This window comes from Hypomesus transpacificus, chromosome 24 (assembly GCF_021917145.1).
Source record: "Hypomesus transpacificus isolate Combined female chromosome 24, fHypTra1, whole genome shotgun sequence".
Lineage (NCBI taxonomy): Eukaryota > Metazoa > Chordata > Actinopteri > Osmeriformes > Osmeridae > Hypomesus > Hypomesus transpacificus.
Genome location: NC_061083.1, coordinates 3,269,755 through 3,295,638, shown reverse-complemented (window position 1 = coordinate 3,295,638; position 25,884 = coordinate 3,269,755). Strand labels below are relative to the sequence as shown.

Genomic DNA, 25,884 nt, shown 5'->3' with positions numbered 1-25,884 from the left:
GACAGCGTAACCTACTGAGCGTGGATGAAGCAAACGATGTTCTTGAACAAGTCCTTCAGCTGCATTGTGGGAGTTTATGTAAAAGCAAGATGGCAGCTGCCTGTGCACGAACGCTTAGTAAGGTCGGCTGGCAAATACTAGAGTCTCAATCATGCCGCCCTAGCAAAGTATTTTCCCTGGTGCCAAAGGCCTCGCTACATGGGTCGAGCCGGGCTTATGGAACGGGTGGTGCAGGATTTCGATCCAAATTCCTCTTTGCACCACCCCTGCGTGGTGGTAGCAGAATACTCGGATGTGCGTTTCTGCTGGGAGGGGGGATTGGTTTATACCAGACCATAAAGTTCTCTGTCCAACGACACCTTGCTGAAGAGGAACCCAAGGTAATATTATCTTATAATTAAGTTGTACTATAGGTTGTATGCAGCTTGCTGCAGTGCTGTCGGTGTCATTAGCATTGCATTAACAGGTCTCCTTTCTCAGGCTTCTGGAGGGGAGATTAAATTGACCCTGTACCAGTACAAGACCTGTCCGTTCTGCAGCAAAGTTCGGGCATTTTTGGATTTCCATGGCCTGCCATACGACATCGTGGAGGTCAATCCAGTCATGAGAAAGGAAATCAAGTGGTCAACTTACAGAAAAGTGCCTATCTTGATGGTGAATGGTGAAGTGGTAAGGACAAGAGTCAGGTGTCAAATCAGCATGAAGGGGATATACTCGGCAGAGGCCAAACGATTCGTTCTAGTAGTGTAATGCAAACAAGCCATAATTTACACAATTATGCAGGTGAAATATGCCTAAAGGTTTAAAATGTTAGTATGCACTACTATTCACATGTGGGGTTTACTGGGAAATTTGAGGTCTGTTTGAAATTGATAATGCTGATTTTGACAGCAATGTATATGCTATAGCATAGTTAATTATAACTAAACCATTATTAGGTCTTGGACTCGTTGGAAAACAATGTGGTTTGTCACTCTTGCTTTCATATCCTACAGCAACTGAATGATTCATCAGTAATCATCAGCGGTCTAAAGACATACTTGATTAGCAAGTAAGTAGTTATGTCACAGTTGTATAATCTTTCTTGGGTGTTTGGTTTTTGGGGGTGAGATGACTAGAAACTCTCTGAACCTTCTCTACAGGGGGAAAACCATACCAGATATTCTCACCTGTTACCCAGAGATGAAGTCCACCAACGAGAAGGGGAAGGAAGTGACAGAGTACAACAACAAGTACTGGGTGATGGTGACCGAAGCTGAGGCCGCGATGCTGTATCCAGACAAAGATTCCAGGAAGTCAGTCCATAACGTTAGCTGGCAGATATCTGCCTGGTCAATCTCAACAAACACAACCCCTCTCTGCTAAATAGAATACAATCTGGATAGTAATTGTTTGTTTTGTGTGTGTGTGTGTGTGAAAAAGTCTGCATCAGTTTGTCTTCCTGTGCCACTAAATCTATTACAGAGAGGAAATCAAATGGCGTCGATGGGCAGATGATTGGCTTGTGCACCTGATCTCCCCCAACGTGTACCGAACTACTGGAGAGGCCTTGGCTTCTTTTGACTACATTGTGCGAGAGGGCAAGTTTAGCAGTTTTGAGGGATTCTTTGCCAAGTACGTTGGAGCGTCAGCCATGTTTGTCATCGCCAAAATGCTGAAAAGAAGGTGGGTGAGAGAGAGCCTCCTGTGTCAGAAACACATTTTGGCACATCTACATCCAGACATTCGTAATGATCCAGCAACTTGCTTTGGAAATGTTTCTTGTTGCCTATGACATCATCTTGAACTTTGTATCCAGGCACAACCTGCAGGAAGACGTGAGACAGGACCTGTACAAGGCTGTCAATGATTGGGTAGCAGCTATCGGGAAGAAGAGGAAATTTATGGGTGGCAACCAACCCAATCTGTCCGACCTGGTAATGTCAATTTGTCAACATATTTTTCCACTCGTCTTATCGATGTTTCTTAGAATCTGCTACTCACTCTTTGGCGATTGTGACCCCTCTAGGCAGTGTTTGGGGTCCTCAGAGTGATGGAGGGCCTACAAGCCTTCGATGACATGATGGAGAACACCAAGGTGAAGTTCTGGTACAAGCGCATGGAAAAGGCCACACAAAACCATGACGGGAAGATTTGACCCCCCCACCCTTAAAACATTGTCTATAGTGCATACATTCTAACAGAAGATCGCTTCCAGGCCTCAGAGACTGAATCAGCAGGATATCACAAGATTGTATTTCGGAGAGGTTGTATCAGGAATGGGGAATCATTTTCCTTATAGGAGCTTCGACTGCTGCAATTTGACTAGGCACAGGAAAGATATTTAGTTCCCATATAAATTTACTTATGCTTTCAATAGTTCACTTTAATAAACATGTAGCAAATTTAACAATTTAGCTTCTTGTGTGTTCCTGCCAAGCTGTGGTTGGTTGTGCATTAGCAGCCATGAACTACTGTGAAAGTATTGTTGAGCAAACAATTATTAATTAAAATAATTATAAACATGCAATCCAAGTATTTTAGGTTGTAATTAATAATCTATAATAATGTAATTAATTAATCTATATTAATATCTATATATAACTTCCTTACATTTAATGATTAGAAAAGGTTCAATTTGATGTTTCTCAGTCCTATGAATCTGTAGCATGTTTTACATGGGACTCCTAACTTGCCATGTTGATGACCTGTTTGTCTTTTCTGTTCATTTCTTAATAGTACAATCATAAACCATCCCTGTACAATGTTCCATTTTTACCTCACAGAAATGTAGTAAAACGTTCTAGAAAAATCTACTTCCATAATAGGAAAACATCTTGCGAATGTGTATTGGGTGAACAAGCTCTAAGATCTGCATCTTAAATAGTTTCCTGTAGCAGATGGTTGCTTTTTACTGCTCAGTTCCCCACCTACTTAAGATGATTTGGCAAACTTAATCAGTCCATTTATTTATTTATCTTTAGATTTTTGTATTGATTATGCAGGAAGTAGGGCTTCTTTGTTGGTCAAATGGGTGGATTGGATCTTCCTGATATGCACTGTCTTCTGAGTATGAATCCGTTCTTGTATGTATGACATACACCACAATGCTCATACATGAAAAAAGGCTGAATACAATTCAGACAATGATTACTGTCAATGATTGATTATTGTTTTATAGGTTGTATGATGTATTTTTCACAAATATGTAAGCATTACATTCAATTTCCAGGAAGTATGTGACATACTGTACTGCTCCCATACTCACTACTTTTCCTGATGTAAATGTTTATATTTTTTGCAAATAACCTGCTAGCTTAGGAGGTAATTCATAGAAAACTATCCGGATACTATACAAACATAAATAACTAATCCAGTCAATGTACTAACAAACGGTGGAGAGCTCATTCCATTATCAATGAAAACACTGACAATACGGCTTGAATAGTGAATGTCATGATTGACACATCAGATCTCAAATCGAATCATGGAAACATCCAAAATCAAACACCGAAACCTGTTCAGTCTAAAACACTTAAAATGCATCTACCACATCCAAAATAATTCCTGTGACTAAGGAGAACAGTAGCACGATATCTTGCGTTGTTGTGATTAAAGTACATTCATCTTCGCCACCTACTCCATAAGTAAAGCTCAAGTAACGGTTCATGTAATCTTGCAGTGGGTGTAGCACACACGGCACAAGGAATGAAACGGCAAACATTTCAACCCCTTGACACAAACCTGTAAGGATTTAGTTTGTGCGTGTGACGCGCACATCACAGTAGCGAATTACAGGAGATATAGAGTATTGTTGCAGGCAGGCATAACTTTACCATGTGTAAAGCCTAGTCTTATTAGCTCAGTCTCCTGACGTACTTGGGTCATGCAAGCGGGGTCCAACGAAGGCGTCACTTTGTTTGGGGGAATCGCCTCCACTCAGGATCTCCAGAAAGAGGAACCTAGCTGGCCTTTGGGGGGAAGAATCTGCCTGCTTCTTAATGAAGTCTAGGTGAAAGACAAAGTGATGACAGGATTATAACACAGATTTGTATTTTTCAAAGCATTTCGGCACGTCATTTCAAAACGCTGTGGGGTGGTTCTCTCACCTCAAGGAACTGCTTTAATCTCATGACTGAGCCCATTTCTCCTATGCTTGTGACAGCCTCAATCCTAAGGGAGTTAAAGGGTTTGTGTTGAAACAGCAGTGTGAAAACCAAGTTGGTATTCAAACGACATTGTTAAATGTAAAACAAAAGTTTTAGTGGTACAATCATACCTTGGAAAGTACTCCTCTTTGATGAGCAGTAGAAGCTTCCAGAACTGCCCCTGGTACTGCTTCATCAGCGCATTCCCACAGACCTGAGGTGGAGCAGGAAGGAAGGCCAAAAAGATCATTTGGCTTGCCTTGAAATACAAGACATAAACGTGGTAGACAAACAGACCAATGACTGGTCTCACCTCGAGGAAGTCAAACAGCAGCGTTGCCGTGACGTCCGCGAGGGGCTCCATGTTCAGCATCTGAGCCAGCCAGCGCCACCCATGGTTCAGTCCATGTGGACCAGGCTAAGGGGAAGGATTAATGAGGATCATAACCGGCAAATCCCCCTCCCAAGACAAACAAGGTGGATAAAGACCGTATGTAACGAGGCAGTGACTGTTCGTACCCCCTGTTTGGAGCCATATGGCCACCTCAGCTGGATGATGGCAGCGTAGAGCCGGATCATTCCGGACATCCTCTTCAGGAAGCAGTCCTGGCCCTCCACCCCGGAGTCATCCACCCTGTAGCCCATGATCCTGGAAGGGGGGACAAGTAGGAGGACATGCTGATGGGAGGGCTGGTTTTCTTTTTGTCTGGAATACGACTCTCACTAATTAGGTATTCAAGTTGTTACACAGTGTTGTACTGACCTCTGATAATCTGGAATAGATGTTCCATCCTTCAAGGGAGGGAAGTGGGGCACTGCGTAAGGACATTTTTTGTGTAAGTGGGCAAGGAAGAGATCTCCCACTTGGGGGTGGAGCTCCCACACTCCAGAGGCCACTACAGCGATGGGGAAGGCAGCTTCGTGATGGGACGCCACCTCCTCCTCTCCTTGTTTCTACAAAACATCAATCGACACAAATAAATCAAAAACGGGATTCTTTATATCGATTCTGGAACGATAAAACCGAGTCATGTTATCTACGGCATTGGTCGGGACCATGGGGGTCTATGTGCCTCGCGGACTCACCACAAACTTCTCAGCTAGTTTGTAGCTGACAAAGTCTAAGCCCTTGGGATGCTGGGATGTGGAGACAGACTTTCCTCCCGACACTACCGACCTCCCAGACAGCAGCTTGTCGATCTTATCGAAGATCTCCTTGAGCTGGGATCCTTCACGGATGACAAGCAGAACACGTTTCATAGGACACACACTTAGGGAGTCATAGGACATACATATCCTGCCATCAGACTCCATTGACCCATACCTGAGATGCTGGAAATCTGGTTGACAGGGATGGTAGCCGCTTTCTGTAACTCCATTCTCAGTTTCTTTGTCTGAGCACAGACAGGGAAATCAGACATCAGCATGTATGGTTATGGTTTTAATCTAAATGGAATCCTACATAAAAAGGTAAACATCCTACCTGGAGATCTTGTGGATTGTTGAGGTCCTCAAGTGACTGGACACACTGGTTAGCAGAGTCCTGTAGCCCCTGGTACCATTTCCGGGTGCTTTTCTCAGCATTAGGCTGCAGACCTGTCGAACAATGAAAGCTGAAGCTCAACTGTTCCCAAGCCCATCCAAACCGTCTGCACACAAGCTTGCAATAACCAAATGAAGCCCTCTCTCTCCTCACCCATTTTCCGCGCCTTCTCCTTCGCCGTCACGGCCACGCTCTTCTTCAGTTCCTCCTGCTGTGCCTGCAGCTCCGCCTGCTTCTTGCGCTCCTCCTCTTCCTCCACGTCCTTCTTCCTCTTCTCCTGGGCCTGGGACGCGTCCTCCTGCTTCAGCCGGATCAGGGACCTCATCTCATGGAGGGCACGCTCGGCCACGGTCATGTCCTCCATGCTGGGGAACGCCCCCTGCAAATGCACATACACCGCTTCTAATGAGACATCCTGTTTGTTCAACATGCTAACAGTGACCTATTAGGACAATGCAGTGCACCAGGAACAAACGCGGTCGTCGTCGAGCGACGAAAGGCTTACACAGACCTCAGACGTGGCGCGCACCACCTCGGACACCTGGGTGCACAGCTGGTTGCCGCGGGTGATGTAGGGCACGTGGTCGGGGGCGGGGCCCGGCTGGGTGGGCTTGCTGGCCGGCTCGAGGAGGTGATTGAGCTGCAGGATCTCCTCCTGGATGGCGTTGAGGCCACGCAGCCTCTCCCTGCCCTCCGCCTGCCTCTGCCTCTCCAGCTCCACCTCACGTAGCCGCTGCTGCTCCGCCTCCCTCAGGCGCAGGTTCAGGATCTGGGGGAGGTAGACGAGCGTCAGAGGGCCGCCTGGAGACCACCGATGGCGTGATCTCGCCAGCGACCCCGAGAACACGCCGTTTCAGCGTGCGGAGGGGCAGCAACTCACGTCATACCTTGGTTCTGTGTCTGTGCTCCTCTTTTAACTTCTCATGTCGCCCAATGCTCTCTTGGGTACTTAAGAGAACAAGAAGAAAAACAGTTATAAAAGATTATTTCCATCAAAACCAAAAGGACCATAGTAATAGGGTCAGAGGTCATGAAATGCCCATACTCTCTCTCCATCATGTCCCTCATGCTCTGGTACTCCTGCCTCTGTTTCAGCTCCATGAACTCCTCGAAGCGTTTGAGCTGTTCTGACTCGCGGCTAGCCACAGACGCCACCAGCCGCTCCTGCAGCTCCTGCCTCAGGTTCAGCTCCATCTGGGAGAGAGAGACACACTGGATCAATACCTCAACAGAGAATAATGACCGTTGCAATTGCCTGAGAGAAATCAATTACAGCGCAGTGCAACACTGAAACTACCTCCCCCCCTGTGGTGGTGTTATTGCCTGTTGTACCTTGGCCTTTGCTCGATGTTTCTCTTCACAGATCCGTATGCATCCTGCCATGTGGCTGGCTTTGGGAGACAGCAGAGAGATGGTGGGGGGAGGAGTAGGGCTGGAGACAGGACTTAGATCCTGGTCAAAATCTTTCTTTCCATCGATGACCTGCGGCACATTGAATTAGATATATTGCACAGAGAATTCACGTTGCCTACTCGCAATTTGAAACTGTGTTCATCTCTGACGGCCCTCCCTTTTCCTACACTGATTGGGTCGATTGGACGCTCCTGCCCATCCCTGGAGCAGACACTTTAAGGCCACAGCCACACCGGGTCCAGGTAGGAAAACGAAGGGCCGTCACAATCTCTATATCATTTGGTGAGAAGGTAGTATTTTCCTTACCAATTCTGTGTCCTTCTCTGACGGGGGAACTTGTGATGGAGAAGATAGAGGAGAACTAAGAACATTGACGGATGGGAAGGAGCTCGTGGATGAAAGCGAGAAAGGAGCGTCATCAGCAAAGGCAGGGCTTGGATCACGGGAAGCCGAGCCCAAGGAGCAGGTCTTCTGGAGAGGTCTGGGGCTGAATTTTTTCAAGATGAGTCCGGATAGCGGGGACAAACTTGGTGCTTCGTTGCAACCAGACAAAACATCCTGTGGGAGTCGCATTGATTATAATTCCGAGTCTTGGAGCTTGTCCAATTTAGTAGCTAGCTATCTTACAAGCAGATCTAACCATTTGAAAACATACGACATTGCTGGTATCATTAATCCTCCACACATTCTATTTGCTAGCAATACTGTCAACACAACCAGTAAATGAGGTACCAGCTAGCGAGCTTATATGGCTAGCTATACCTGCTTTGTCAGTTAGAGCAGTAGGCTGAGTATCGTGAACTTACCTCGCCATTTTCAGGCCAGTCTGGGCTATATTTAAGTTTTCCTTTTTGTGAGTTTTTCAAGGCCTCTAATGTTTCCCACCGTAAACTTTCAGCAGGCATTTCGGGGTGTAATAGTAGTTCGCTACACCGGTCGTACTTTTGTAAAGCCTGAATCAGGCTCAAATTGGTTTACTATTTTCTCTTTGCTTATTTTGTGGCGTATGTGGTGTTACCCAAATTCCTCTCCGACCTCCTCAGATTCGGGGAATAAACGTTCCTATCTACCACATCCCACTTCTGGATTATACTTTATGGATAATCGTAAATTCTGGATACTTTGTATTTAAATGTTATTGTAAACAAATGTACTTTCAAAACAGACGTTGAGGTGAAAATTAGATTAGGTTAGATTTCAAGTGTCTTTATTTGTGCAGTATAGAAATAAATCAATGATTAGAATCTCACAAGACAATGCAGTGCAGTATTTTCTTTTGTGGTATATAATTAACATCTTTCAATGCAAAGCTCTTAAATTGGAGATGGTGGGTATAGTGTACTTGTTAGCCCAGAGTCACCAAACACATTACTGTAGGAAGTTTTGAGAAACTGAACATAATTCTGCAGGCTGCGATTAGTGCAGTCTGACTGTTCCAGTCTGTCCTTCAAATTCTTCAACTGACTCTGAAATCGGCGTTCCATCTGCATAAAAAAGGTTACATCTTTTCAGTCATATTCATTGTAACTGCCATGGCATGAACATACAGGACTTCCAATAGTTCACTTTATATGAAAAAAAAACCGTACAAAACTCACATCCTCTTTATTTCTGCGTAATTGGGACAGCTCTGCCCTAGACATCCCTAACTGGCTTTCCAGATCCACAGCCTTCGACTGAGAGGACTTTTCTTTAGATAAAGCCCGCTCATGGCTCTCCCCAACCTGGAAGCAAAACAGAAAAGTGAAACCTTTGGCCCAGCATGGCCCAGAAATGAAACCAAAAAGCAAAGTGTGTGCGAGTCTGTCCTGCACACACAGACCTGTCTCTGTGCGTCCTCGAGCACCTGCTCCAGCTGTTTGGACAGGATGCTGCACTCCCTGGCTCGGTCCTCCAGCTGCTGCTGTTTACTGTGGATCGAGTCGTCTCGCTGGGCGATAACCTGGGCCATGTCCCTGTTCTGCAAGTTGGCCTCCTCCACTTTTCTGGATCAATGATGTTGAGCAATTGAGTTAAGAAAAGAACCTTAAAACTCAAAAAGCAAAGTACGACCAGTGTCCTATATAGAGTATGACGTACCTCTCTAAACTCTCCATTTTGTGCTTCAAATGCCTGTTTTCCTCCTGGAGCAGTAGATTATTTTCTTGAAATGCTTCCACCCGGCAGACCTGCTGGTCTACCTGTACACAGCCCCAGACAGAAACGCGTCTTAATCATCATATTCAAAGAGAGTTTACACTAACCATAGATGCTTATGCAGGCTAACACAGTAACCATGAGATGAGCAATGAACACTTTGAGATTTTAGCTAAATATAAAGTGCATTATAAATGATTATTATGCACGCATACCTTGTGCCTGAGCTCTGCGAGGGTACTGTTCTGCTCCATGTTTCTCCTTTCCTGAGCATCCAACTCCTCCTGCGCCTCCCTGAGCTGCAGCTCAGAGGACCTCAGCCTCTCAGGCAGAGGCTCCAGTTCTTTCAGACGGCCCAGCAGCTGCCTCCTGACGTGCTCGATCTCCCGCTCCAGGTTGGCCTTCAGTTCCCGGGCCTCTTTCCCAGCAGCCTCCAGCTTCAGGCAGTGTTCCACGGATTCCGAGCGAGCCTTCTGAAACTGAGGCACGATAAGAACATTTTCTCAATGGACGGACGCATTTGTATGAGTTCTAACCTCAGGCCAGTGGAGGTGTCACTTCGATGCCTGTTAGCCTGTGTTTGTACCTTGCTCTTGTACTTGTCCATCAGACTTTCATGCTTCTTGATTGAAGTCTTAAGCTGATGAGCCTCGGACTGTGACCGAGCAAGCTTTTCCTCTGCTGCAGATAGGGAGGCCTGTAAAGAAAACACAGAAATGTTAAGAAAACTAAAAAAAGTTATACATTTTATTCACCCACTGTTTATATCACGTCATTATATAAACCAGTGCCGAACCAAACAAGCCAAAAATACACACACACACAGACTCCTGCATTTATAGATCAATAAAAACTCAGAGTAAATGTGTTTACCTTTAGACTCTGGTTGTCCAGTTTGCTTTTGGTGTTGTCAGAGTTGAAGCGGTGCAGCTGGTCCAGCAGCCCCTCCTTCTCGGCACGAGCTTTCTGCTCCACAGCATACAGCTGGTCCGTCAGCTCTCTCACCTGGCTACACAGTCAGACCACAACCGTAAAGGAACTCCTACCGTCAAATAGGCTATTGACAGTGTTTTTTTGTTGCTGATTCTCACTTTCTGAGAGAAATCACATCCATGTCCAGCTGGCTCTTGGCACTCGCTTCAGTGGAGTGGCGGGCACACCAGGCCTCGGCTGTGGAGAGGGCTTCTGCCAACTGGGACTCCTAGAGGGAAAGAAAAACAAGACATGGTGTTGTGTGATCCTCAGGTGTTTTCGTATAGTTGCACGTATTTCACCCTGTGAAAGTAGCATACATGCATGTCGTGTTGGAAATGGTTTGCCAGAGGGCCTGTGAGTATCTAACCTTCTCCAGCAGCTGTGTAGACAACTCCCTGGCTGAATCCTCACTGTGCTTGGCCCGCTGTTTTAGGGTTTGTGTTTCATGCCTGTGGATCTCTTTGCTCTCCTCATTCTGGTGCTTTAACTCTTGAAGCTGCTCCATCCATCCCTGCATCTCCTTCCTCTGAGCCTCCTGGGTCAGCTCCATGCTCTGCTCCAGACAACAAGATCACAAGGATGACAATTTTCAACTCACTTTAAATGGTGCCTAACCCCAAATCTTCAGATGGCACAGCTGTGCCTGGTGGCACAACTTAAGCAACTTTGTATACAACCTGCCTTATGTAATATGATACGACCAGTCATATTGAATCACGTCGACTCACTTGAATCTGAGCAATCAGACGGTCATTTTCATCTTCTTTGCAGTGTAACTGACTTATGAGACGACTACGGGTAGATTCTAGAATTTTCGACAGCTCTCCATTAGCCTTCACATTGTCCTGCCATGAGGATGCATAGTAGGAAGACAAATGCATGGCAGTAAGATACAACTTTAGGATAAGTGAGCAAACTCTTTCATCTCTGAGAGATAGGACACCTGTCAAACCTTTTCAGAATCCAGATGTAGAGCAAGCTTGGTGGCTTCCTTCTCTTTGTTGTTGAGTTTTGACAAAAGGTGCTGAAAGAAATGGGGTCAAACCAACTCATTGTGGAGGTTATGAATATCTGTGAGGGAAAATGAAGAAAAGGACAAAGCACACAACATTGCAATGTCGAGGGGTGGTGGATACTCACCATTTTCTCATCTTCGGTGTCCGCCAGTCTCCTCAGTAGTGCATGTCTCTGTTCTGACAGCTTCAGCGATTCCGTCTATTATATGATTTGCAAAAATACAGAAGACAACTTAATCTCAAACAATTTCTTTGCATGAGTTAATCGTATAAAATGGACCTGTCCTGGTCCGAAAACTTACTTCACGTTCATGACACTCCCTGAGCAGTTCTCGAAGATGGCGGTTTGTGCTGTCAAATGTATCAATTTTCTTTTTCAACAACTCCTGTTCCCTTCTTAAGGAGCTTGCATTCATCTTTGACGATAGTTTATCCTACAGAAAAAATACGGTTAAACACAACATAAAATTCTCCCAACAATGCATAGCCAATTATAGATCAAGATGTTTTTATTATTGAAACAAACCTTCCCCTTGCCAACGGTCTCCTTCAGGGCTTCCAACTGATTGGCCACTGCCATACTATCAATCTCAGCTTCCACTAGTTTCCTCAGCAGCAAGTCTGTTTCCCCAACAACTTTTCCAGAATCAGCCCTATACACAGTGGAAGGGTTAGGGATGGTATGAACAGATACATTAGGATTTCAACTGGTAGGCCTAATATCCCACTACAAGCCGCTTATTCCTTACCTCTCATAATCGCCTCTCATCTTCAAGGAATGACATTCTTTCATGTTCTGTTCCCCCAGCCCCTCGTCCTGATCGCCACTCTTACGCTGGTGGGCTCTCAGAAGTTCAGACTGCTCACGCTCCTTCTTCCGCAACATTGCCTTTTCAACCAAATGAGTTATGTACAAATAAATGGTACTTAAACATAAGCAATCTATAATGTACAATATTTGTATTGTATCCTTGCTTTAGACATACAAAAAAGAAACAGGAAAGCGATACACATGATTTTGCTATAAAGTTTAGCAGGTGGTTGTAAGAAAGCGATAGAAGACCGTGATGTGCGACTACTACATACTTATCGGATACTATACCTCCTTGGATGACTCAGCATCCATCATCAGTCTGTCAATCTTCATCCCTTGTCTCTTGCGGTGATTGTGGCCCTCCTCATCCTCATCAGACAGGTCCTCTAACTGTAGAGGACCAAGAGATGGTTCAGCCGGCGATCCAGTTGTAATCTCAAGACAATGACTAGGCCCCTGAAATTGATCAATATTCAATTTGTGTATTGTTGGAACACAGTCAAATAAACCAATCCTTAATTACTCATAATGACAAATGCAGAAAGAAAATATTGACAATACCTCCCACTTGTATACATCTTGCCGGGTGGAAGTTCTTCCTGGGGGGATCCAGGGAACACGGGTCTTTGTCTTGGCAGTTGTGCGCAAGCTCACCACATCCCCCTTGATCTGCACCTCTCTGGTCTTCATTTGGAAAAGCAGAAGCACAAAAACAAAAGCATTATTTTAAATCTGTGGCAGCATAGACGTTTTTGACTAACCAAAAAAGAAAAGAAAAAAGCAAATATTTTAACTGTATATTGTGTTGTGTATAGCTTTTCCTTTTCAGGCAGAAATTTTTGATTGAACTTTAAAGTCGATATTTCCAACTCACCTGAGAAGGCCTGTAAGTGCAGCTTTTCTGACTCTTTTTTAGATGAACATGCACTGGAGTGGACTCTGCTACATGGACATGCACAGGAGGTGATGAATCTCGTGTTTTCATTATTCAAACCAGGTCGTATTTTAATTAAATACACTGCAAGTAAATCTATCAATACTTTATTGTTGGGCTACGCTCGGTGTTGATGTTAGCTTCCCAACAACGAAGTCAAAATGGTCTCTAAATATTACTTTATGGAATTGTTATAGGTTATCGTCTGCGTCGTATCTAACGACTCCGGCTTCACAGACAGAAACGATAAACAAGACTTTTCAAAGAAGGTCCAATTGGATTGGCTCATTCATACTGGATTTTTAAGATACTGCGTTGTGATTGGATAGCAGTCTTTAGCCCCACATTCTAGTCAAACGTTGCCAGTAGCAACAGGAAGTTCCTTAATAAGACGTCATATATCCGCAAACTCCTGAACTGTAGACGGCGCAATACTTTTTTGTAAACGTTGTTTCAGCACTGTGGACCTTAGAGGCTTGCTAAAGAAAACGGCCAATTCGGATGATTGTTTGAAACATTTTGAAGGGAATCATCATAGCTTTGAACATTGGACCGATTGCGTTAAGTAATTAGGCTTGCCTACTTATTGTTTAGAACCGATTGCATGATCACGCTTGGGGAGCGTGACCATGTGGCCAACAATGACTACCAAAGCGCGCACTTTATCAGAACTTTTGCAGAGACAGTACGCATTTTACGCGTGTCTCACTTTAATTTTACAATTTGCAAAGCCCGGCGAAGGTTGCAATTCTCAAAGTGTAGGCGTCTTGCTTCTCTGTAGGGCTTGTGGACATGAATTGGCATTTGAAAGAGATGCCAAGTTCGTACCTAGTCGACTTGCGCTTTCACATAGAAATGACACAGTGCTTGGGGATAAAATAGTCCCCGTCCAGCTGTTCGAAAACCCACATGGTCATCAATTTGAAGTTATGACATTCACAAGGGCTGACGTTTTCAAACACTTTCCTGCAGATAAGCACTTTTCCTGGTATCCTGGATACTCATGGGCTATAGCCACATGCAGAACATGCCACACGCACCTTGGTAGGTTAATTTAATTTACAAGAAAAACATTTCATTTGACATGCATGCAACCATTGTTTGTAACGAGCTGTTCATCTTTGCAGGTTGGGCGTTTCAGCCAAATAACTGGTCGAGGACAGTCACACAAGGAGAGTTCGAAGAATCAGAGCACACCTTTCTAGCTTTGATCACTCACCGATTACTGAAAGAAGATTTCGCATCTTCACTTCTTATTATTCCCAAAGCATTAAGAGCATGACTTGTCTGTAACCTTGACCTTGTCAGAATTGCAAATAAAAATCTAATGTTTTATTGCCAGTTTGCATTACTGTCACTCACTGTTCTAGTTTTCGACTTTTTAAAAAACATCCATAAGATCACACGCATACACATTACGTTTTATTGTAACAAAGCAACTTGTACACCTCAAATTTAAAACATAATTTTCCCAGCAGAAAAGAAAATGGTGACCAGATGTAAATTCCATGAGTAAACCAGTCATTTTCCAATAAGTAGTGGGGGCCAAAATGTACAAGTGTTTCTCTTTTTTTTTCGGTTTTGTGTTCTTTATTAAAAATGTCATCTCATGGATATCTGTAAAACAATACAATGAAAATCAAAACAAATCCCATAGAACTGACTTCACATGCCCACCCTCAACACCCAAGATATAACCCTTTCCGACCCTAACTTTGACCCCAAACATTACAAGAGGTGATAGGAATGAGCTGGTATTTTCTGTTCATTTTAAACCACATAGGGGCAAAATAAAGAAAAAACAAAATTACAGAACTTGAGGGATCTACTCCCAAACGGAACAAAATTAGAAAACTGGAGTTCTGGCTGCTAGCGCTAGGTCACTGCACCATGGCTTTGATCACTTATAGCAAAACTTTTAACAGGCAGAAATTATATTTATAAATTGCTATTCCTAAAACTACTCAGGATGGTGAGCTGATTCTATTTTTTTTTTTTAAGTTTTTTAGGTTTTTATTTGAGATGAATGTTGGAATTGAGGTGGTACTTAAAATTCGAGGCAACCTTTTGTCTTAAGCTTCATGTGAGTGAAAGAAACTTAACATGACACGGACAGGAGAGAGGGCTTCAAAATGAGATGAAGCACAGACATAAAAAAATAATTTTGTTCCCAAATATGGGTGAAGAACCAAAAGGGGGACATTAGGAAAATAAATTGGTAGATCATGTCTGGTTCAGTCATCTTCTCCGTCATCATCCTAAAACAGAGGAATCATATCAATAATGTGAAAAACAGTAGTTATGTAGCACTTGTGTTTACAAGAAACAAAAAGATATTTTGACTAATGCTGCCATCATACCTCGCCATCATCTCCGTCATCCTCTTCATCATCCTCCCCTTCATCTTCATCACCCTCCTCATCAATGTCTTCAAGACCTTCCTCATCTTCATCATCATCTTCACCCTCACCCTCCTCGTCATCCATGTCTGGAACCTGCACAATAAACAAGCCAGTTCTCAGTTCACCCATAATTCAACAGCAGAGGAATATAATGAATGTAAAAAAATAAACGAGCAGTACATTATCCCGTGTCGGAACTTGCTTAGGCAAAGCAATAATGCTACTAACCAGGTAATACTGCAGAGGGTTAGGCCAGATGTCATCCTTAATAACCTCTCCAAGCTCATCTGCCCCGGCATCAGAGTGATCAGTAAACCAGGTGAAGAAGCTCTCTGGCTCCTCATGTTGCCTCTTCCTCCCGGCTTTATTCTGTGTCTGGCTGGAGCGCTTGGTAAGGTCCTTTTTGTTAAGAAACAAAATACAAAATGTTACTGTATCAAAACTCACTGAGAACATTGTTATAAAATACCAAGGATCCATTTCTTATCAAATTAAGGCTCCACATTTATAAGATACCACTATTAATCCTCAGATAGGTACATTTGAGAATGTATTGCATATTTGTCTTTTATAATTAATCAGGTTAAATTGGAGTAACAATCGGGAAATACCTTTCCTGATTTCCATTTGATTTCTGTTGACTTTGAAGATGGGTCTCCACTCTCATTCAGATGGAACTCTTTGGAAAGGACTTTGTTTTCGAAGTATGGGTTCTCATCGAAGTACTATAAAAGAGAAATTAGAATTGCTTACACTCGAGAAAAAACGAGGGTCGGGGTGGTTAAAACAATGGAAGCTGGTAAAAGAAACCTTAATGTACTTCTCAAAACTTACAAAATCTATTCTGTAGCCCGACTTGATATCTTCAAACTCCGTCACCTCCACCCTGGTGAGATAGTGAAGTGCCTCCTCATCTTCCTCTCCTAGAAGGGCAGAAACTGCAAATACATTTGGAAGTTAGAATTGTCCAATCACATCAGGTTATAAAGTTAATCCAGGACTGCAATGCAAAACCTTACCTTGTGGATGGTTGACGAAAGTAGTGACCCAGAAGTTGGGTATTTTGGCGATCAGTTCTGACCTCTTCTGGAAGAACGGCTGGCGGAGTTTGTTGTATTTCTGTTCTACTTTTAGTATCTCCTCACTTGCTTGCTCGTTCAGTCTAAACACACACAAAATAATTATATATAAATACATATATATATTTAACACTTTCATATAATTCACATTTGCCCATTGTAAAAGATACATAGTTAGGAGTTGGAATAGGCAATGCAAATACAGATAGACATTTACATTACTGACATTGAAAACAGACAGAAGGTCTGTCATTACTTCTAAAACAACATTCAAACAGTCTACAATCAAAATGTAGTTTTTTTTATTTTATTATATCATAATTTAGTATTCTGATATGACGTTCCATAGGACATTCTCACCTGTCGATTTCATTTTGAACTTCGTCAATATGTTCAATAGCTTCCTGTTGTTCTTTTTCTGTTGGAAAAAAAAGTAATCCATTAGTACACTTAGAAGGCGTGTTTAGTAAAATACTCGGAGTTAAGTAATAGACATTAATTCCTAAGGTCATCACGAGGGCATTTATACATGGATGACTCTTTCCGAGCAGTAAGCTACTCAAGTCCCAAACGGAGTTTCCTGCTGGCTTCTGCCAGGCGAAGGCCGCGTGGTTCAAATGTGGGTCCGCACACTTCACTTATGCACTCTCGGGTCTCCTCCACGAGAAATGGTGTAGCTAACCGGTGTAGCTAACTAGCAAAAACATCTGGGACGCCAAATTTATGCCAACGAAAACATTACCCAAACTATTGTATTAAAACCCTAAAACACACATACCATTGCTAGTTAACACTGTTATTTTGTTGTTCTGTAGTTAGCTAGCTACATCATGGCGGAGATGCACAACAACAACACATAGCTACTGGGTAGCTAACTTGCATGGCTCGCACCATTGCTTGGTTAGCTAACTAACGACGATAGCTACGCCGTAGTTTCATTTACGCAGAAACAGTTCGCAGCTAAGCAAGCAACCTTACTTGATATTCTCCATGCTATCTAACCAACCATCTAGCTGCATACAATAAAACACACTGAAAAATGTTCAGCTATTGAGCGAACTGTTTCTCCAAACAGATCAAGCATGCGGTAACTCGTCAAGCTAGCTAACATTTAGCTAGCCAAGGATTGTTGCGTGATGCTAGCAGCGAACATGGCCTCAGCAACACCGTTGTGAATTAGCTTGCCGCGCGATACGCAATCGTCTAGACCACCACGCAGGCTGTAGCCACTGGCCGGATAGACTTGCGTGCAAACACACCCTATAACATTTTGCAGTTTGTAAACTAATTTGATTAAAAGCGATCAAATTCAGTTGAACTATTAAAGAAAGTGAAAATGGCGGTGAATTGGAGGCCGCCATCCCTTACCGGAGGTTTCATCCGCTCCGTCGTGGTTTGAGTTCAGCTCCTTTTTACTCACTTTAGCCGCCGAGGCCGACATGTTTTCGCAAGCTGTAAATAACAAACTTCAGCAAGAATACTTTGTTTGTATCTGAGTTCTCCTGACCCAGGAGAATCGTGTTTTAACCGAATGTTTAAGCGTGCAGAAACAACGTGTGCAGCTTCCCCCCACACAATATAAGCGAGGAAGTCAAAGACACTCACGAAGCTCAAGCCCACTCACGCGCTCCCTTTCATTACGAACGCGCCTCACCAAATGGAACCAACTGAACTCCGCCTCCCTTGACACTAGTGTTCTTTCTCGTTCCTAGCGTTGCATTCTGATAGGCGAGGTTGCACTAGGCGGGATTTTATTGAAACACCCTCTTTAACAACAACGTAAATCAATTTAACAAATTATTACACTGTTTGACTGTATATAATTTCAATATCTAATTGATATATATATATATATATATATATATATATATATATATATATATATATATATATATATATATATATATATGTGCACCTATGAAGATCTCCATAAGGAAATGTATGTTAAGTGATTGGGAAGTCGATGCGCAATCAATAACACCCTTGGAGAAATTACTCAAATTATGATTAGGCCTACTCCATCAAAGATTGATATTATTTTGTATTTCATGTGATTTGTTTTGCTTAAGTATTTTAATTCATTTTTTATTCATTTTATATTGGCATCAGCCGTTCTTTGTTTACCAGTTCCAGAAATTTAAAATCACGTCGCCTGTGTGCAAAGATAACGTGATAGTGGCAAAACGCTTTCCATGTTAATAAAAAATTGAATAACGAGCTCATTTGAAGTATTTTTTTATTCTAAGCATGAAAGAAATGTATGACCATCTGCTGAAAAATGCTATGCTTTTTCTTCCCCAACGAAGAGCTGCAGTTGAAGAGCTGCAGTTGACTACCTAGAGCATTTGATTAATGTCCCAGGCACTCTCTGTTCCGTTATGGAACGGGCAAGCTCTTAAGCAAAGCTCTTTAGCTGGGATCTCTGCCTAGCTGTCAAGGGGAGAGCGGCTATATGTTTGTCTTTGGTTGGTGACAGTGGAGGAACATGTGGTTCTGCTTTAGCCAATGCTGAGCCTAGAAAGGGAGATCAGGACTCGCAGACTAGCAGCAGTGTTGGCACAGGGGGATCTCTGCCACCCCTGCAGAAAGCCTAAACAGAAAAACAAAAGGAGAGAGGAGATTTATAACAGGAAGAGAAGAGATCATAATGCTGGACTGGGGGAAAGAGATCTTGCAGGGCAGACATCAGAGAGGCAAAAACAAACTGGACAAGAGTCTTTGTGACTGGATTCACAAGATGTAAAGCGTTATCAAGAGGAACTCACTGTACCCACAACAGCAGAGGACTTGTTGTGTTTCAAGGATAGTGAAGGTGGAGAGGTGGAACGTGAGAAGCTCTCCTGTGGTTACGAGGATGACAAATTAGCCCTTATTCAGCAAGGGGAAAAGGGGAGCACTCTGAGGTGAGTGAAGTGCACAGTCATACTTATTTTCACTTGGTTAAGCTGTGTTGTAACACCTCTGGCACTTGTATCGGCGTAATCAATTTGTAAATAAGCAGGGCTAAGACATGCATCACTAACTTCATCACTAATCCCTGCTGGTTTAGATCTGAATGATTTATTAACAGCATTCCATGCGTCAGTATAGATATTGCCATTCTTAAAAAAAGAAAAAATAATGGACAGGGTGAAATTGAGTTCAAGTGGTCTCTGGTGGTTGTGTTTCCCTCCATCTCGGTAGCTGTGTCTCCTTACCTCAGAGATAACGTGGAGCTCTTTGTCTTTGTGATGTGTCACTATCTAGGATCGGGAGATGCTGTCCACAGCTCAGCAGATGCTGCAGGACAGCCGCTCCAAGATTGAGCTGATTCGAATGCAGATTATCAAAGTCACCCAGACTGGTGTTGGTGATGGCCACAGCACCCATGACAGCTCCCATCATGGAGGTCAGAGATTTATGGTACAGTTGAGGAGTGGGATCATGTTTGCATGATAATAAACAGATATTTTCCTGCAATATGAACAATATGATTGTACCATAGGGCATCGATCAGCCTTTGTGTTGTTTTCCTCTTGTGCTTGTTATGACATTGAAAAGCACTCTAGAAAATTGAACGTGGTTGTAACTGACCTCTATCCCAGCCATTTGAGAAAGCATTTACGTGCACAACCATGTCTGCTGACTCGGAACTATTATTTTATCTCCTTTGTACATGATGGTGGTGGAGTCTGGCGTATTTTCTGATTGAACCATGATCCTGCAGGACACTCCCCAGTGGCAGGTAGTCCCCTGGACATTCGCCTGGCAGAGTTACAAAACCATGTCCAGAGAGAGACAGATGTGTTGGCGTTGGCCAGGGATGTTGTGAAACAGCTGGAAGGGCTTTCATCACAGGACCAACTAGCCCTGGCTGAGGTGAAATGCAATTTCCAGATCTCGTTAGCAGTCTGTAATATAGGAAAAACATCAGCATTTACATACTTATTTCCTCATGATGTATCCTAATCCCCAAGTGTGTTTTGAGAATTTATAAAAGGAGTTTTGGAGAGCATTGGAATATATTGTGTGTGTACTGTTGTTTATCTGCAAATTATACCTTACAAACCCTAACCAGTAAATATATTGTGCCTGCATGAAACTTTCCTTCCATCACCAGGCTCAGTCCCGTGTGCTGGAGTCCTCTCAGAAGATGGACCTTCTGCGCGTCTCCCTGGAGAGACGCCTGAAAGAGATGTCCCAGGAACATCTCCAGGAGCCTGTTATTAAAGAGGATCTCTCCATGGGATCCTCTCCTTGTGAAGGTCAAAAGCAGAACCGCCTACTCTCGTTCCTCTCCACCCCCTCCTCCACATCCTTCATCAAGCCTGCTTGTCTAACAGGTATTTACAGTTTCCCGGCTCTAAATAAAACATATTTGTATACACGGTTTCATTGGTTTGGTGATTCTCTCTCTGGAACTAAATCATGTTTTTTGGAAATGTAACATTCAGGCACACTTGAGATCAAGCTAAATGGATGTGAGGACTTACTGATATCTCTAACTGGCTCAGACAAAGTGAACAGTGCATCCTTGACTGTATCAGATCACAATGTCCAAAGCTCTACCAACCAACCACCTTGTCTGAACACAGACAACCTATCCAGTAAGTTTAATAGTCAGAAGTAAACATTTGATACAACTTTGATAAACCAAAAACTTGGGGGATTGTAAAAATTGTCTATATCAGACGTTCTGCCTGAATTTGAACACCAAATGTACTTACACCGTGTATTCCAAACATGGCTGCTTCTGTGTGACAGTGGAGGTCAGTGCTGTGCTGCGGCTGGACAGCAGACTGGTGGGCCGCACCCACTGGAGACCCCAAGGCAAGCAGGCCTGGAACCAGAGTTTTCACATCCAACTGGAGAGGGTGAGTGACATATTTAGCAGATGAATGGAAGGGATTGTCTTCACCCAACAGTAGTATACCACACATGAGACTTTCTATTGTCTTATTGCAGTACTAAGTGTGACCATTAGAGGTCCCCCTAGACTTGTCTATGTTGATGTGAATCATTTTGAACCTCTTGCTTTGGAGAGGGGAGAGATTTATTTGCATCCTTCTGTCCAATCTTCGTCTAAAGTCTCGGGAGTTGGAAATCGGGGTCTTCTGGCAAGACTGGAGAGGGATGTGTGCTGTCAAGTTCCTGCGTCTAGAGGAGTTCATGGACAACCAGCAACATGCCCAGTGTTTGTGCCTGGATCCCCAGGGCACACTCTACACAGAGGTATCATATCTAAAGATGTCCTCTTCAACTGAAACAACCTCTACATACGCAGAAAAGACTCCAATTTGAACACAAAATGTATCATATACTTTAAAAAATAATATTTTCTAGCAAAACAGTTATAAACAAGCAACCTAATTAAATGAATGAGCTTCTGTGAACATAACATATAAAATCAGAATGCCTAATATGCTGTTGGTGTTATAGATCACATTTATCAACACAATCATTGAGCGCCAGCCCAAACTCAGACGGCAGAGGTGCATCTTCACAAAGGAGAAAGGTATTGCCTCTATGGGTTAACCGTAACCCCATGTGGCCCCCCCAGTCTTCTCACAGTAGTGCTCATGTTTCTGTAGTCAGGACAGATTTTGTATCGAGCAGAACCTTGTGTTCTCTATCCCTTTTCCTCAGGGAAGAACTTACTTCGTGCTGCCCAGATGAACATGAACTTTGCCACATGGGGTCACCTGATGATGAGTGTGCTGCCTCAGTGCAGGTCTTTTACCACAATGAGCTCATCTGTGCCTCCATCGTCTGACCCTGTGGCTAGCTCTCCCCCTTCTACAGACAAGGTCATCCCATTAACACCTCCACTGCCAGGGTGAGACGCAACACAGCCTAGTACTGTGGGGTGAAATATGCCGCATATAGTAATGGCTGGATTACTGGATTGTGCATTACATACTGTCATACTAATGTCACTTCAGCATGAAATGTGATATTTTCCGATTTTCTGTTGAAATCGTATGGTTCTTCCCTGTTTCCCTTTGTCTGTAGTGATGTACCAGTGATCAGGCTTAACATAAGTGAGGATCAGCCGTCTAAAATGTCTTGCATTGACCAGGGAAAAACTGTCCCCAACACTGTCTCCACAGCACAAACACCACCAATGCCTAAACTGACAGAACACCAGGTGATCACCCCAACCAGGTCCCCCTTGATCATAAATACAGCATGGCAGCATTATTGATTACATTTATTTACTGTACTGGTGTTAGAATTTATATCCACCATCTTTGAATCTTTGAAACAGTATCTCTTTCTTTACAGCCCACCATTGGAAACAACACACCAGAGAGCAAAGGAAATGGATCAGATTCCAAGTATTATGAACACAAACACACATACGCACGCCTACACATAGTGCTCTTGTATGCTTCTGTCTAAGGATGTTTATAAGTGTTATGACATCAATGAAAAGTAATAAATGCTACTTGGCCCCTGTACAAGGATGAAGATGGAGGATTTCAAATGCATCTCTGTTTTGGGAAGAGGACACTTTGGGAAGGTTGTTTGTTTTGTCAATGGAAACTAGAATGAATTAATTTGTGTTGTTGTGGGTTTTTTTGTTATATTTGATGTGTTTTTGTATTCAGGTACTTCTAGCTGAGTTTAAGAAAACAGGAACACTGTATGCCATAAAAGCATTGAAGAAAAGGGACATTGTGACTCGTGATGAAGTTGACAGGTCAGTAATAGCCCCATGGAAAATGCATGGCACAAAAGAAATGGACCAAAGTAATTGCTAAGTGCTCATTCAGGGTTATCGTTTCCCAGCCTAATGAGCGAGAGGAGGATCTTTGAAATGAGTCATCCCTTTCTGGTGAATCTTCATGGCTGCTTCCAGACCAGTGAGCATGTGTGCTTCGTCATGGAATACTCACCAGGAGGTGACCTAATGATCCACATCCACAATAATGTCTTCTCTGAGGTTCAAGCTAGGTAAGAAACATTCATACACGTACATGCACGTTTGCACACACACACTTCATTGATAATAATTGTATTTTCCGTTTGAATTTGTGTTACAGGTTTTACTCAGCCTGTGTTTTGTTGGGTCTTGAGTTCCTACATTTGAATAAAATAGTTTATAGGTAAGAATGACATATATTAAATTGATGTTGTTCCACACAAATGCACGATATACTTTATAATGAATTTCAATATTGTGTTATGAACAGAGATTTGAAACTGGATAACTTGCTGATGGACGCTGATGGGTTTATCAAAATCACAGACTTTGGACTTTGTAAAGAGGGTAAGAATTATTTTTAGGGTGTGACTTACTCAACCAAAAATTACTATCAGTAATAATAATAATAGGCTTCTGTGATATCACTATTTGAATTCACTTGTTTGTTCCGACAGGAATGGGCCATGGTGACCGAACCTCAACATTCTGTGGAACACCAGAATTCCTGGCCCCTGAGGTCCTCACAGATGACAACTACACACGAGCAGTGGACTGGTGGGGGATGGGCGTCCTTATCTTTGAGATGCTCGTGGGAGAGGTTAGTCACCCGCACCAAATGCACACCACACTTTCATAGCGGAAAGATATAATTGGAATCATCTATGAACAACCAGGTCTCTGTCTGGTCTATGCGATCTTCAGTGTCGCATGTACAATAAAGATAATACTATTATATAGTATAAATACCTTTATTGTTATGGCATGTGAAGTAGAACATGCAGCCTAGGGAGTACAATAATCCGAAGTGGTATGTCTCTCTCTCCACAATTTCGGTCAGTCTCCATTCCCAGGTGAAGATGAAGAGGAGGTTTTTGACAGCATTGTTAATGATGATGTACAGTATCCTAGCTGCCTCTCTCCAGACTCAGCCTCCATCATCCAGAAGGTAATGGGATTCAACTGCCCCACTTATCTACTCTCTCATTTCTCATAAAGTCTTGTTATTGTCTCTTACTTGAGCTGTTGAACTGTTCAGCTGCTCAAAAAGAACCCACTGAAAAGACTAGGAGGAGGAGAAGAGGATGCAACTGAGGTTAAGGGGGAGAAATTCTTCAAGGTAATTTAATATCCCACTGTGTTGAGTTTGCCTTGCTGTGAGTGCATGCCTTGTTTTCTAATCTAACAATATCACACGAAACATTTTCACAGACGATAGACTGGGATGCCTTGCTCGCAAAGAAAGTGAAACCCCCGTTCCTGCCATCAATCAAGGCGTCCATGGACGTCAGCAACTTTGACAAGGAGTTCACAAAACTCCAGCCAGTTCTGTCTCCCCCTCCTGTGTCCTGCAGCCTCTCCTCAGAACAGCAACAGGCCTTCGTAGACTTTGACTTCTCTACCCTGCACGGATGAGGACGTCGGACACCAGGGAGACTGAAATGTCATTAACCCGTTAATTAGTAGCGTCACGTATATGTGATTGTTCGAAAGCGGGCCCCACAGAGTACCGTCACACATATGTGATTCTGAACATTCCAACCGACTATTTTCCGATAGACAAAAACGATATGACAAACGCTATAGTATGGCTTCAAAATTTACAATTGGGAGGCTAACAAGTAACACCAGCAGGTAGTAGCATTGCTACGAGTATTATGCTAGGTTGCTAGGTAACGGAAGCTAACTAAAGCTAGCTAGCTTTCGTTTCGAAAAAATAACTCACTCTGCTGGCAGCGTCGGTAATATTTAGAACTCACTCCTCTAAAGGTTAAACTTCTGCATGACCTGTTCTGTAGCACACGCTCTGTATTTGTATTCAGATGACAGACAAGGCGGACAGGCAGTCTTCAGAAGCCATCATCACCAAAAACCAAACAAACAAAATACTTTCAGGATTGTAACCCTTTATATTTGGAGCGAGTCGGACAGCCTGACTCAGTAACGGTTCCAATGTGCTATAGTATTTAATGCTATGGTATTTATTTTGGAATGGATTTTTGTCTAATGACAATGGATACCATCTACAAACACAAAAACAATTGTTGGAATCCAGGGACAGAATCCAAGCATGCTTTGTGGCCTTTGCTTATGTTGCCATTGCCTGATAACAGTTTCCTTCTAAAGGTACATGCTGCCATTTCTATGCATCACTGTGAGAGGCTTTGCCCACTGCCTTGACAAAGCAAATGAAAAAAAGCTATTTTATTCCTGTTACTTGTCCTTTATATAAATATTGTTAAATGTGAAGATGCAATGACTATACTTATATATATTGTTCCAATAACTTACTCAATGACATTTGTGAATTTAAGATTTGCTTTAAAAAGTGCATGGCACAATTTGTCTAGGACTGTGTTGTCATAAGCCACACGATAAGCCATTTATGATATAGCCATAAATATGAATTAAATAGTGCTTTGACTATAGCAATGCTTTCAAAGTTATGCAATAACAGTGATAATGTAAAGAAGCTTTTGTGTGTTTGTTTTGCAATTCAACAGTTCAATATGGTTACTGTTGATTACAACAGTATGAATG

The 25,884-nt window shown here is 43.0% G+C and overlaps 5 protein-coding genes and 1 long non-coding RNA gene across 7 annotated transcripts; 3 read left to right on the top strand and 3 right to left on the bottom strand.

The window, feature by feature from the left end:
• The first annotated feature begins 46 nt into the window (after positions 1-46).
• Positions 47-2,389, top strand: ptgesl (prostaglandin E synthase 2-like). Its single transcript, XM_047048706.1, has 7 exons — positions 47-380; positions 481-669; positions 996-1,051; positions 1,143-1,295; positions 1,465-1,665; positions 1,799-1,916; positions 2,009-2,389. Exons 1-7 carry the CDS (start codon positions 90-92, stop codon positions 2,135-2,137), a joined length of 1,137 nt encoding a protein of 378 aa, XP_046904662.1. The 5' UTR covers positions 47-89; the 3' UTR covers positions 2,138-2,389.
• A 748-nt stretch (positions 2,390-3,137) lies between these two features.
• Positions 3,138-8,128, bottom strand: gle1 (GLE1 RNA export mediator). Its single transcript, XM_047048705.1, has 16 exons — positions 7,890-8,128; positions 7,390-7,641; positions 7,003-7,152; positions 6,716-6,864; positions 6,558-6,618; positions 6,182-6,439; positions 5,824-6,049; positions 5,611-5,723; positions 5,452-5,521; positions 5,214-5,356; positions 4,891-5,081; positions 4,647-4,776; positions 4,441-4,545; positions 4,259-4,341; positions 4,089-4,152; positions 3,138-3,987 (listed from the first exon to the last, which is right to left on the bottom strand). Exons 1-16 carry the CDS (start codon positions 7,986-7,988, stop codon positions 3,919-3,921), a joined length of 2,163 nt encoding a protein of 720 aa, XP_046904661.1. The 5' UTR covers positions 7,989-8,128; the 3' UTR covers positions 3,138-3,918.
• Positions 8,129-8,264: 136 nt separating this feature from the next.
• On the bottom strand, positions 8,265-13,197 carry LOC124486842 (outer dense fiber protein 2-like). 2 transcript variants are annotated; one of them, XM_047048702.1, is made up of 18 exons: positions 12,899-13,197; positions 12,586-12,708; positions 12,313-12,480; positions 11,960-12,099; positions 11,737-11,863; positions 11,513-11,644; positions 11,335-11,409; positions 11,147-11,218; positions 10,923-11,039; positions 10,562-10,747; positions 10,311-10,420; positions 10,093-10,228; positions 9,806-9,916; positions 9,435-9,698; positions 9,163-9,263; positions 8,906-9,068; positions 8,682-8,807; positions 8,265-8,567 (listed from the first exon to the last, which is right to left on the bottom strand). In XM_047048702.1, exons 1-18 carry the CDS (start codon positions 13,007-13,009, stop codon positions 8,397-8,399), a joined length of 2,433 nt encoding a protein of 810 aa, XP_046904658.1. In that variant the 5' UTR covers positions 13,010-13,197; the 3' UTR covers positions 8,265-8,396. The 2 variants fall into 2 exon arrangements, with proteins under 2 accessions (XP_046904658.1, XP_046904659.1); XM_047048703.1 differs by having other exon boundaries at positions 8,279-8,567; positions 9,435-9,692.
• Positions 13,198-13,376: 179 nt separating this feature from the next.
• LOC124486743 lies at positions 13,377-14,607 on the top strand. Its single transcript, XR_006958299.1, has 2 exons — positions 13,377-14,002; positions 14,086-14,607. It is a non-coding gene; the product is annotated as an uncharacterized LOC124486743 (long non-coding RNA).
• On the bottom strand, positions 14,368-18,109 carry seta (SET nuclear proto-oncogene a). Its single transcript, XM_047048521.1, has 8 exons — positions 17,808-18,109; positions 16,800-16,857; positions 16,380-16,522; positions 16,195-16,298; positions 15,972-16,085; positions 15,589-15,759; positions 15,319-15,453; positions 14,368-15,216 (listed from the first exon to the last, which is right to left on the bottom strand). The coding sequence occupies exons 1-8, from the start codon at positions 17,878-17,880 to the stop codon at positions 15,193-15,195; spliced, it is 822 nt and encodes a 273-aa protein (XP_046904477.1). The 5' UTR covers positions 17,881-18,109; the 3' UTR covers positions 14,368-15,192.
• Positions 18,110-18,889: 780 nt separating this feature from the next.
• On the top strand, positions 18,890-24,864 carry LOC124486877 (serine/threonine-protein kinase N2-like). Its single transcript, XM_047048756.1, has 20 exons — positions 18,890-19,342; positions 19,686-19,827; positions 20,146-20,297; positions 20,539-20,761; positions 20,873-21,025; positions 21,183-21,292; positions 21,507-21,650; positions 21,858-21,933; positions 22,065-22,254; positions 22,431-22,566; positions 22,704-22,756; positions 22,884-22,941; positions 23,030-23,121; positions 23,211-23,375; positions 23,465-23,527; positions 23,615-23,691; positions 23,802-23,944; positions 24,185-24,292; positions 24,383-24,463; positions 24,556-24,864. Exons 2-20 carry the CDS (start codon positions 19,695-19,697, stop codon positions 24,757-24,759), a joined length of 2,361 nt encoding a protein of 786 aa, XP_046904712.1. The 5' UTR covers positions 18,890-19,342; positions 19,686-19,694; the 3' UTR covers positions 24,760-24,864.
• The last annotated feature ends 1,020 nt before the right edge of the window (positions 24,865-25,884 follow it).